This window comes from Myotis nattereri (genome assembly GCF_964212035.1).
Source record: "Myotis nattereri genome assembly, chromosome: 4".
Classification (NCBI taxonomy): domain Eukaryota; kingdom Metazoa; phylum Chordata; class Mammalia; order Chiroptera; family Vespertilionidae; genus Myotis; species Myotis nattereri.
In genome coordinates, this window is record NC_138079.1 from 94,033,288 (window position 1) to 94,046,211 (window position 12,924).

General features: G+C 51.4%; 1 protein-coding gene across 1 annotated transcript in view; it reads right to left on the reverse strand.

The window, feature by feature from the left end:
• Positions 1-12,924, reverse strand: part of CIITA (class II major histocompatibility complex transactivator) — a gene marked incomplete at its 5' end in the record, with an annotated part of 41,776 nt that overhangs the window by 3,093 nt on the left and 25,759 nt on the right. The window contains 7 exon segments of the mRNA XM_081089944.1: positions 2,057-2,143; positions 4,363-4,455; positions 5,022-5,102; positions 8,214-8,285; positions 9,219-9,377; positions 10,268-11,918; positions 12,748-12,816. Coding sequence (XP_080946070.1) covers positions 2,057-2,143; positions 4,363-4,455; positions 5,022-5,102; positions 8,214-8,285; positions 9,219-9,377; positions 10,268-11,918; positions 12,748-12,816 — 2,212 coding nt within the window.

Genomic DNA, 12,924 nt, shown 5'->3' on the forward strand with positions numbered 1-12,924 from the left:
AGGATAAAGGGGCGAGACAGGCCCAGTCACTGGGCTGGCTCAGGTTTCTGTGGTGTAGTCACGGTCACCATCTGCAGTGTTGAAAATAGCACGACGGATGTCACTGAGGCTGACTTACGCTGTACACTCATGACTAAGCATCCTTTTAACAAGCCAGCTACTGCCGTGGTTCTAATCTCAAGGCCATGACTTTGCCACGACAGCCTCGGGGCTACACTGCGGGGCTGCCTGTAAACGCGGCAGGTCTACACTGCAGCAAAGTGGTTCAGGCTAAACTCCAGCATCCCCTGATGTCATGAGTTGGCTGCTGCCAGGACAGGCACCAGGCAAGGGGCTTTACAATCTGTGTCTGGGGCAGTGCTTAGAACCCAGGAGGCCCATATTTCATTCATGCCAAGAAGCACATGTTCATAGATTTGAATATTACTGAGATCAGGATCTAACCATCAGTGGGGTGTCATAATCTGCAGTGTTTTGTCCTCTGAAAGATGTCTTACAACAAATAGCATCTTAGATTCCATGACATGAGGTTTCTTTAAGCATCAGTTGGATCAGGTGTCACCTCCATAAGCCCCACCTGCTTCTTCCTTCACAGTAGAAAAACTCCAAACCTCCTCTCACCTACGAGGGCTTCTATGCATGATCTGGCCTCCACTTGCCTCTCCCACCTTATCACCCAGCCTCTGTCCCTCATTCACTATGTCCAACCACAGGGGACCTCCTGGCGCTCAAAGACCCAACCTCCTTCCTACCTCGGGCCTTTGGATCTGCCGTTCCCTCTTTTTGGAATGCTTTTCTCCTAAAGTGGCCCATGGACGGGGAATGGTCACCTCCTCAGAGGCTTCCTGACCTCGCTGGTGAACTCAATATTCCCTGTTGTAACTCCTGGGCCTCTGTTAGTCTCCTTCCCAGCATGAATCACTATTTTATTTAAAAATATTTTACTTATGCATATGCTTACTTGCTTATGAAAGAAACTTGAAAGCAAGAACCACACCTGTTTTGCTCGTAGTTGTATCTCTAGCTCCTAGCACAGGCTGGCCCATGGTTGATGTGAGAGAATATTAGATGCCCTGCACAACTCTATAGGGTACTAGTCACATAGACTAGGAGTTGCACAGTACACAACCTATACAGCTGTACCCAGTGGTCCTGAATGGAAGGATAAAGAATGGATACTTCGGTAACTTGACGAACCAGATGCCAACTCCCCTGGAAATTTGACTCTGGCTGTCCTTGGTATGGTCTGAGGGCTGGGGAAGGAGAGGGAATTCCTCCCAGCCTAGTGAGGGAGGACAGCTGGCAATGACTGGGGCTCTGGTCCAAGCTCTCAGTCCCTCACCAGGGTTCAGGCTGGAAGAAATCAAAAGCAAGAGGTGCTATGCCAAGGGCCACCAGAAGGTGGCAGTATAGGCACTGGCTGGTGCATGAGTGAGAAGAGCCCGCCAAGGCTGAGGGTGGTTAGCCTTCTAGAAATCAACACCCCTCTTGCCCCTGTGGCTCAGTGGTTGAGTGTGGACCCATGAACCAGGAGGTCACGGTTCGATTCCTGATCAGGTCACGTGCCTGGGTTTTAGGCTTGATCCCCAGTAGGAGTCATGCAGGAGGCAGCTGATCAATGATTGTCTCTCATCATTGATGTTTGTATCTCTCTCTCCATCTCCCTTCCTCTCTCTGAAATAAAATAAAATAAAAAGGCTCTAGAGAAAGCTCAGTCCTCCATCCCCTGGGAGAAGAGAATCAATATTTATTGTGCCCCAGGGCCCAGCACTGCACCAAGGGCTTTCCATAGGGCATTGGGATGGTACCCATTTTCCAGATGAAGAAACAGGCATTGCCCAACTGGGGTTTGTGTTAATATTGGATTTTAGATGGGTACCACCACCACCACCACCCCCTTCCCCCCCCCCCCCGCCCCCCGCAAGTTGTGCAACTCTGACACAGCAGAACAGCCTGCAGTGACTGCCTCCAGGGTCCCAGTGTGGGACTTTGCAGCTGGTACAAAGGGGGCTCTCTGCCCGCCCCCGGCCCACCAGCTCAGCAGGGCCCCACTCACCTCAGCCTGAGAAGGGATGCAGCCAGTGAGGGCAGGGCTTTGGCGAGCTTGCAGGCGCCCACATCCGTGATGTTGTTCTGGGACAAGCTGCAGGGACACAGCAAGAGGGCCAACCTTGCACACCCTTCCCCACTACCTGCCTTCCCTGGGACAGAACTGAGAAACCCGCTTCTGCACAGGGTGGCCCAGAGCAGCTAAGACAGGACAATGACCTCAAGGAGAGCTGTGGGTCATCAACTGTGAAGGGCACGTGGGTAGACTGGTGGTAACTCCTAATAAATAAAAGGATACTGCTAGGGCCTGCGGCTGAGTGGGATGATGGGGGTGAGGATGCACAAGAGAGAGTGCTTTCCTGCCCACACCTGTTTTATGATTTTATAGCATCCCCTTTGAATGACTTTAAAAAAAAATCTTTATTGATTTCAGAAAGGGAGAGGTAGAGAAAGACAGAAACATCACTGATGAGAGAGAAACATTGATTGGCTGCCTCCCGCAGGCCCCCCCCCCCCCCCCACTGGGGATCAAGACCACAACCCAGGCCCTGGCTGGAATCAAACCTGGGACCCTTCAATCCGCAGGCCTACACTCTGTCCACTGAGCCAAAATGGTGAGGGCCCCTTGGGATGACTTTTCAGCTCTGTCACTAAGTAAGTGTTCATGTTATTTGTCTGATGGATGTGGGCTCCACAAGGCAAGGGGCCAGGTTTGTTTTTTGTTCGTTACTGTATTCCTGCTGTGCTTAGAGTAACGCCATGCACATAGTAGGTGCTCAGTAAAAAGTTAAGCAGGGCGGTGAAATGAAGGAAAGAGAGGGGAAGGGAAAAGAGGGGGGGATGGACGGGAAAAAGGGAGGAGAAAAGAAAGGAAGGAAAAGAAGGAAGGAAGGACTAAAAGAGAAATCTGGCTTACTCACAGTGTTACCTAGAACACTATAAATTACTTTGAGAAGTCTCAGTACCTTATAATCAAGGAAATGCCTAAGTGAATTCTGGTGAATTCTGTGGCCATCCTAATCATGGTTATGAAGTGGGGTGTGGATAAATTTTGATGATACCATCTATGTTCAGTAAAAAGAAAAATATCATATTGATCTTCTTGTATCATATCCATCTCCTATTTCCCAAAGCACAGAATAGCTTTTGTTGTTAATCACCCCAGGATATTTTTTCCACTGATTTTTAGGGAGAGTGGAAGAGAAAGGGAAAGACATAGAGAGAAACAATGATGTGAGAGACACATCAATTGGTTGCCTCGGGCAAGAGCCCTGACCAGGGGCCCGTCAGGGAGGAGCCTGCAACCAAGGTACATGCCCTTGACTGGAATTGAACCTAGAACCATTTGACTAGGGCCCAGAATAGTTTAAAAATATGCTATTTTGATAATGTTTTACTGATAAATCCTAATCTATTTCTCCTATTTCACCTCCAGGTAATTTTCTGTCACTAAACATTGTTTACTTTTATTACTATCCTATATAATAAAAGGGTAATATGCAAATTGACCCTAATGGCAGAACGACCAGGAATGACTGGTCACTATGACATGCACTGACCACCAGGGGGCAGATGCTCAATGCAGGAACTGCCCCTGCATGGTCAGTGCACTCCCACTGGGAGAGCTCCGCTCAGCCACAAGCTAGGCTGATGGCTGTGAACACAGTGGCGGTGGCAGGAGCCTCTCCTACCTCCTCGGCAGCGCTAAGGATGTTCGACTGCCAGCTTAGGCCCATTCTGCCAGGAAGCGGGCCTAAGCTGGCAAGTGGATATGCCCTGAGGGCTCCCAGAGGGATGTCTGACTGCCAGCTTAGGCCTGATCCCCAGGGGAGCAGGCCTAAGCCGGCAGGTGGACATCCTCCATAGGGTCCTGGACTGCGAGAGGGCTCAGACAGGGCTGAGGGACCCCCGCCCCCCCTCCCGCCAGTGCATGAATTTTCATGCACGGGGCCTCTAGTATACTTTATAATTATGGCTTTATTTGTTTGTTTGCTTGTTTATTGTGTCTTCTCAGTAGAAGACTTCTGAGGTCAGGGATGTTGCTTGTTTTGTTTAAAGCCGGATCTCTGGGGCCTAGAATGGAGTCTGCACACATTAGGTGCTCCTTAAATATTTGTTAATTAAATTAAGAAATGATTGGATGCATGAATGATTATATAAAGGAATGAATGAGTGAAAGGACGAATGAAGGAATGGATGGATGAATGATTACGTGGCTCAATGACTGGAGGATGGATAAGTGAATGAAAGAATAAAAAAGCCAGCCCACCTTGAGGGAAAATGGAGCAAGAAGGGCAGGCCCAGCCCACTTACTTAAGCGTCTCCAGGGCCTTCAGCCGAGGGAAGGTGGCTGAGAGCTGTGCGACACCCTCATCCCCGATCTTGTTCTCGCTCAGCGAGTCCAGGCTGCAGGTGAAATCAGATGGGGGGCCATCAGCCAGGGAAGTCACCTGACCTTTCCCCTCCCTCCAACCCATCTGGGGCTTCCTCCCATCCCCCACCCCTGGACACACCAGAGCAGATATCTATCTGCTCCTGAGCTTTTGAGAGGGAGTCTTCATCACCCAGGGGCACCAATCAGCCAGCCAGGTGACAAGGTTGTAGTTCTCAACGGACCCAAATCCCTATTTTGCTTCCTGGAAGCCCTCACAAGTTTGGGCAACTTTCTGGCAACCTCTTGTGCCTCGATTATACCGTGGGATCCTGCTCTCTGACCCTGCTTCTCTGTGGACGGCTGGGAGCAACATGTGAGGGGAAGAGCTTCAAAGGTCATAAAAGGATTCGACTTTAAAAAAAGGGGGGGGAGGGGGAATTGCCATCTGTTGTCACTTCCCTACAGTGGGGTCATCTGGTCATTCACACCAGCCCCATAAAGGAAGCAGCAGGACAAAGAGACACAAACTCACACAAACAGGGGCAGGGTTTGGGGACTCCAAAGCCTGAGCACAGGTGGCTCTGGGGTCTGTACTCACTCCAGATGCTGGAGGGAGGAGAAGGCCTCCAGGATCCTCACCAGTTTGGGGAAAGCCTGGGGGCCCGCGACAGGGCCCAGCCTAGGAAGCAAAGAGCAGAGGTAAGACCCTGAAACAGTCATGGTCCCTCAATTCAGCCTCAGGGTGGGGTACAGATAGGGCACAGAAGGCAGGCCCCTCTGAGGCCTCCTCCCCTACCCTGACTTCCCTTCCCCCAGTCCCATCAAGTGGGACCCCAAATCTGCTCTAAGATTTCAAAGCCCCTCAAGTGGCCACCTGGGGGCTCCCCAGCTTTCATCTGGGTGGGTTCTCACTCCTGCCTACATCTACATGCACACTTCTCCTGCCCTGGCCTGGTTCCCAAATGCTGACTTGAGGACCACTACCAGTCCCAAGAAAGATGGTTTGCTTATTTCCACTTTAATAACAAATAGAAGAGTTTCTTGAGCACTTATTATGTGCCAGGAACACAGCGTGTCCTTCACTCAGACTAGATCTCATTGGATTTCACAATGACTCTGAGCTGAGAGCAATTCTTGTCCCCATTTTACAGGTGGGGAACTGGAGGCACAGAGAAGTTAACTAACTCACGGGAGGCCACCTAGCCTGGATGGTCATTTAGACTAGACTTGGAGAGAATGAGAAAAATAAAGACAATGGAGGGCTGCTTTGTTTTTAAGATATGGTAAACATAGAACAGTCCTTTATTCTGAAATTATGTTCTTTGGACTTTTTTGCCATTAAAATGTTCGTTCTTTGATAAAATGATGGTGCCAGCAGGGGTTATTTGCTTGTTTGAATGAATTATACTTGATAAAAATTAAGATGGTAACTGCACATAGCCACTCAGATTCACTCTGAAATATTATGTCTTTGAAACCCCAAAGTTTGGGAACCACTAGCTCCGAGAAAGGCCACGAGATAGGAGTCCAGACTCTGATTTGAGCCGAGGACCTGCCGCTACCCTTCCCTGGGGCCTTTTGGGCAAATCCTTTCGCCTCTGCACCTCAGACTCCTAAAATTTAGCTCCAACCTTCTGAGGTTTTTAGGATTAAGGGATTCATTCATCAAATATTGATTATTGGCCTCCTGGGTGCCAGGCCCATAGAGCCCGCCAAGGAGACAGCCGTGAACAAATCAGGCAAAAATCCCTGCCCTTGTGGAGCTGACATTCAGTGGGTAAGACAGGTAATCAAAGATATTGGTTATAGCCGAAACCGGTTTGGCTCAGTGGATAGAGCGTCGGCCTGCGGACTGAAGGGTCCCAGGTTCGATTCCGGTCAAGGGCATGTACCTTGGTTGTGGGCGCATCCCCAGTGGGAGATGTGCAGGAGGCAGCTGATTGGTGTTTCTCTCTCATCGATGTTTCTGACTTTCTATCTCTCTCCCTTTCTCTCTGTAAAAAAATCAATAAAATATATTTAAAAAAAAAAAGATATTGGTTATGCCCCTCAGGAGTGGCTCAGTGGTTGAGTGTTGACCTATGGACCAGGAGTCAGGGTTGGAGTCCCCAGCAGGGGGCATGCAGGAGGCAGCCAATCAATGATTCATCATTAATGTTTCTATTTCTCTCTCCCTCTCCCTTCCTCTCTGAAATCAATGAAAAAATATCTCATTAAAAAATATTGGTATACTATCTGGTGTGGGGGACAATACATGATGTGGGGTGGAATCTTACTTTTAAAAATGGGGTCAGTAATCAATAAAGAAAAAAGTGGGGGCCAGAAAAGGCCTCGCTCAGTGAGAACTAGAAGACAGTGAGGGCGCCGGCCATATAGCTGTCTGGGGAAGAGTGTCCTGGGCAGAAGGCACAGCCAATGCCAAGACCCAGAGACTGGGCCATGCTTAGTAAGGTTGAAAACCAGCAAGGAGACCCATGTGGCTGGAGTGGAGTGAGCAAGGGAGGGAGGGTAGGAGGTCAGGCGAGGAGGTAAGTGAGCGCTGAATCAGAGAAGAGCCCTGTCTACAAGGCAGAGCCTGTGCAGGACTTTCAGCGGCCGAGCCGTCTGACCTCTGTGGGTAGGTGGGGCCTACAGTGTGCCTGGAACAGTGGCTGCCAGTCATGCACCCAGAATATTTTTTTCTTCCTTCCTTCCTTCTTTCCTCAGAACTGCCTCAGGGCTTCCGGCCTCCAGGTGGCCTGTGTCCTGGTTCTGGGCTGTTACACCCCATGGCTGCTGTTCCCCCCAAGCACAGTTCCGATCTTGAACTAGGGGCTTTTTAAGCTGAAAATAATTCAAAGCTAGAGGAGCCCTTGGTGATTGTTTTCATACATTTCCTCTTTTTAGCAATATTTTTATCTCTGCACAAATTTAGCAACTTGTCTCTGATTGAGACAAGAAACCCTCCCCCCCCCTTTTCTTTTTCTGGGAGCAGGGGGAGCAGTCACCAGGAGAAGCAGACAGCTTGTGGGTGGCCAGCTGGGAGGGAACCTTGGGCAAGTTACTCAACCTCACTGGGTCTCAGTTTCCTCATCTGTAAAATGGGAAAGGTAACGACTAGCTCCCAGAGTAGCTCTTGAAATTAGTGAAATAATATATAAGATGCGCTGAGTACACTGTAGGCGTTTAATAAGTCCTTCCTAATCGTTAGATAAGTTTAGATTCCCTTACAAGGACCAAACACGAATTTAGCTTTTTCCTTTGTTGGAGCAAGAGCAAGGCTGCACTGACTTTTGTGACTCTGCACAAGCAATTTACAAGCTCTAGGCCTGTGTCTGCATCTGTACAATGGGGAGATAATAACAATACCTCTGCCCTGTGTGGCCTCCCCACATGCTCATGCCCACTCCTTTCTCAAGGTTTATTGCTTTAATCACCTCCTCCAGGAAGTCCCCTGGCCTCCCCCACATCTGCACTCTCACAATCCTGGGGTTTCCTGCCACTTATTTCAGCAGGTGGCAACGGTCTCTTTACACTAGGCTGCAAGCTCATTGAGGACAGTGGCCTTGCTCACCTGAGCAGGTCTGTTGAATGAATGAATTCAAATAAGCATGTTTGCCAGGAAATGAGCCAATTATCTTCACTAGCCCAGAAGGGCCAAGCCCCAGCTGTCAGAAGCTAGTTTCCAGAGGGGTGGGGTGAGAGGGTAAGAATAATTCTGGGGACCCATCTCCATTCTGGTGGCACAAGCCCAGCTAATGCTGGAGAAGAAACCCCGTGGGGACCCGAGACAATCCACCCCTTTGCTTACGCAAACTCCAGTTTCTTTAAGTCCCGGATGGCGGGGAGTTCCCCGGCTATGTCTTCTGAGGAACTTCTTGTCCTGGAGAGAAGGGACGATGTTAGGCGGGAGCAGGCTCTCTGCCTGTTGCTGAGCCCCTAACTATGTGTCCCAAGATGCCTGCCCCAATGGCCAAAATTCCCCCCCCAAAGATTGCCTTTCTTGTGGCTACTGGTGCCTCCTATTAAAAGAAAAACCTTGAGACAGGATGTTATTAAGGCATTACGGTGTGTGCCATGGCAAAGCCCAGAGTGGGCACTTTCCAGACCCATCCCAGGCAGCACGGAATATGTGCTCAGACCATGCATGATGATGGCATGACTGAAAGACAGTTGTCCTGTGGCCAAGTTTCCTCTGCTCTCTGGACTTTAGAGCGCTGCTCTTTATAAAATGGGTCCGATACTGGTCCTGGCTGCCTTGAAAGGTGGCCGTAGGTGTCCCTTCTGTTACTGACTGCAGAAGGCAGCTCAGCTCATTAAAATCTCTTAGCAGCCGAAACCGGTTTGGCTCAGTGGATAGAGCGTCGCCCTGCGGACTGAGGGGTCCCAGGTTCGATTCCGGTCAAGGGCATGTACCTGGGTTGCGGGCACATCCCCAGTGGGACATGTGCAGGAGGCAGCTGATCGATGTTTCTCTCTCATCGATGTTTCTAACTCTCTATCCCTCTACCTTCCTCTCTGTAAAAAATCAATAAAATATATTTTAAAAAAAAAAATCTCTTAGCAAAGAAGAGTATGCACATCCCTGGCTTTAGCTGAGAAAGAATGAGGTACATGATGGCGAGTTTTGTACGGGACCAAGCAAAAGTTCTGGGGGCTCTGCATTGAGAGATTCTGGTAGCTGTGGCCCAGGGCGAGGGCCCGGGATGTCCCAAAGGAGAGGATGCCTTGGAAGTGCTAGTGGCAAACTTGATCTCAGGTCCTATAGGCCTTCCACTTGCATGGCCTGGACCACCTCCCTCCCCTTCCCCCTCACCTCTGGATCTGCACAAGGTTGCCCAGGTCTTCCACGTCCTTCACGGAATTGGCTTTGAAAGGCTCAATAGTGAACTTCTCTTCCACCGCCTGGAGTAGCTTGGCCTCCCCATGCTGTTGCAGGGACTCCCACAGCCCCACCGTGTCACTCAAGGCGGCCCTGTGGAAGGAGGGCCTCAGACCCATGCACAGTGACGGGGCTAGACCATAATGAAGGGGCAGCTTCATGAAGGGACCTCCTACGTATTCAGATACTTTCCTCTCTCAGCTTAACCCCTACCTCCTCCAGAAAGCCTCAGTGACTACTCCAGCCCTTACTGATTTTTTTTTTTTCCAAATCTCTGAGTAGTTTTGTTTCCCTTTTTGCTTTGACTACTAGGAAGCTCAGTGCTAAATTCTTGATTGAACCACTACAATGATGTAGGACCTTACAGCTTGGGTAAAGTCTCTTTATGGGTAAGGTGGGAGGGGGTCTCTAGAGATTAGGCTGAAGTGATTAAACAGATCACAGAGGATTTAAATGAGCCAAATTAAGGAATTTAAACTTCATTCTGAAGGTACTGGGATACTTCTAAAGAGTTGTAAGTATGACCAGATTCAAGTTCTGGGAAGATGGCTCTGATGGTTAAATATAGTGAAGTTGAAGAGGACAGAATGGATGGAAGTAGGGAAATTGAGGGAAGGCTGTGGTTTTAATCCAATCATGACAGAATGGTGGCTTGATAGGGGTGGAGAGAAAACAAATATGAACCTCATCAGTCTTAGATTCTAGACACGGCCCAGTGCCTGGCCTATGGGCACCTTCAAATATTGGTTGAAAGAATGAAGCTGTCCCTCACTGGGTGTATGGATGATCTTGGAAAACTGCTGGCCCTCTCTGAACTTCAGCTTCATCTTAAAAACTGAGGGAATCACTTCTGCCCGCCTCCCCACCCCGCCCCTGGCTGCTGTGCATACTACAGGAGACCCCACAGCGTGAACTCAGCATGGTAGCAAGACCACAGTGGGTGCTCCATGCAAAGAAGCTGCTTCCCTACCCCCTGACCCCACCTGAACTGGGTGACACAGCTGAGTCCCACGAGACTCCTGAGTCCAGAGGGGTCAATGCCAGTCCTGCGGAGGTCCAGGGAAAAGTCACGGTCCGCTGTCTCCAGGGTCCTGCCCAGGATGTGGGTGTCCGGAGGTGTGAGCCGGGTACCCAGGAAGGAGAGGTTGGTGGGGAGCCCCTGCACCACATGCCGCCAAAGGCCAGCGTCCATCGCCTCGTGGGTACAATGCAGCAGCTCCAGCAGCCGCCGGGCCTGCAGCAGCCCTGGCTGCAGTCGCTTCAGGTACTTGGTGAGCGCCTTCTGCTTCCTATCCACCACACTGGCCACCCCCGGCCCGGCCAGGGCTCCCAGGCAGCGGGCACGAGGCTGGAAGACCAGCCCGGCCAGAAAGCGCGGCATGCCCTCCAGCCAGTTGTCATAGGGCCTCTTCTTCCTGGGGGTCAGTGCCAAGTACTGTGGCAGCTCCTTGTCCTTCATCTCACTGCTCAGGGCCAGCCACAGGGCCGCCAGGAAGCACTGCAGGAGGAAGCTGGGGAAGGCCAGCTCGGTCTCTGCAGCCCCAGGGCAAGGCTGCACCAAGCCTTTGGCCACAGCCCAGGCCCTCACCTTCTCTGGGAGCTGGTCCTCCCGCAGGGTGCTGTGGTGCCTGCGGCCCAGCTCCCAGGCCAGCCTGGCCATGGTCTCCAGAGCCCCAGGGGGGCTGTCACGGACCGCTGGGCCTAGGAGGCCAACATAGAGTCCCGTCAGTGTGGAAGGCAGCTCGACCTCCTCTCCCAGCTCCAGGAGGGCCTCCGAGAGCTGGCACACGGCCCGGCATACAGTAGGGCTGTGGCTGTGGCTGAGAAGAAGGGGCTGGCCCCGGAGGAGCGCCACGGCTCTTTCCTGCTGGTGAGTGGCCCCCAAATGTTCAAAGTAGCGCTCCACATAGGTCTCAGCCTGCTGGGCCGAGAAGCCGGCCATCTGGAACAGGGTGTCCGCCTTGCTCAGGCTCTGAGCCAGGCGGCCCCGGGACCGGGCTGTGACCAGCAGGGTGCAGCCTCGCAGCAGCTTGCGCTGGAGGAGACCGGCCAGCAGCCCTCGGAGGGAGCTGGGCTCCGCCGCCGACATGGGTCCACATGTACTGGGCAGGAGGCCGTCTTGGGCTTCGAGCTCCTCAAAGGCATCCAGGATGAGCAGGAGGCGGTCAGGCCTCCTCAGGATGTGACCAAAGACCTCACTGTTCCCCGGCAGCGGCTGCGGACCCAGGGAGAAGAGCAGATCCTGCAGGTGGTAGGTGTCCCCTGGTCGGTCCACACAGTGGCAGGGCAGGTAGAAGACGAAGTCGTACTGTGGCAGCTGGCCACAGGCCCAGGCCCGGCTCACTGCCCGGGCCCAGTGGCTCTTCCCCTGTCCTGCCTTGCCCAGCACAGCAATCACCTGTGTCTCACGCGGCCGCCGGCAGTCGCTAGCAGCAAGCAGCACCCCAGCCAGACCCCCGCGGGCTGGCTGCTGCTCTGCCCAGTCCAGGATGACCAGTTCCCTCTCCAGGCTCTTGCTGCTGCTCCTCTCCAGCCGGGCCCGCATCAGGTCCACCTCCACCAGGATGTCTTCCAGGCCTGCGGGCTTGGCCTGGTACTTGTCCCGTAGTGAACGGCGAAACTGCTCCACACTCTCTGCAAAGCCAAGGGATGTGTGGGGTGAGGGGAGGATGCTAGTGGCAGAACTGGCCACCATGAGGGCAGCCAAGAGGCCAGCCCGGCCACCATCACTAGCTTCTTCATTCGTACTCCACACAATCTTTACCAACTACCTTCTTTATTAGCTGCCTCGTTGTTACCCAAATACTCATTCATTCCCTCATCTTCTCACTCATTTACCTTTCCACTCCTTCATTTGCTCACTAACCTCCTTCTTTACTCACTCACAATAGGGAGGACATTGGTGGGTGTTAAGAGTTAAGATTGTGAAATCCAGGTGTCTGATTCAAATCCCAGCTCCACCACTTATTAGTGTATCTTGAGCATGTTATATACCTGCTATGCCTCAGTTTCCTCATCTGTAAAATGGGGGTAATATGAGGGTTGTTTGTGATGTTAATGATTTAATATAGAAGATTACTTGGAACAGAGTAAGCACTTAATTAACTTGGCTATTCATTATTTGCTCTTCCATTCTCACCTTCTATGCTATACTCATCATCAACTTCTTCCATCCCCTCACTCAGTCACACACTCTTCTTCCATTCGTTCTCTCAACCTTGCAAACAAGATGCAGCACTAGTGTGGGCTTGTTGAGGGGTAGGTCCTCAATAAGTACTACTTAAGTTTGAGTGCCAGAATGAATGCTAATATGATGGTAGAATCGAATGAGTGAATGAGTGAATGAATGAATGAGTATGCCAACATAAGCAGTTGAATAAATGTTGAGTGAATGAGTGAAGTAAAGCCAGATTTGGGCTCCCGCCTCCAACACCCAGGGCAGAGGGACCCGACTACCACTCACCAGGATATTTTGGAAGCTTGCTGGAGACCTTGCGAGCTGCCCGGCATTTGGTGGGGGACATCTCATCCTCTGGAGATGAAGAAGACAGTGTCAGAATTAGGGTGAGGAGTACCCTAGGGTCTTCTTCCCTCTGAGCATTCAGTCCTCTGAGTATGCAGAAGTATGCAGAGGGTAGAG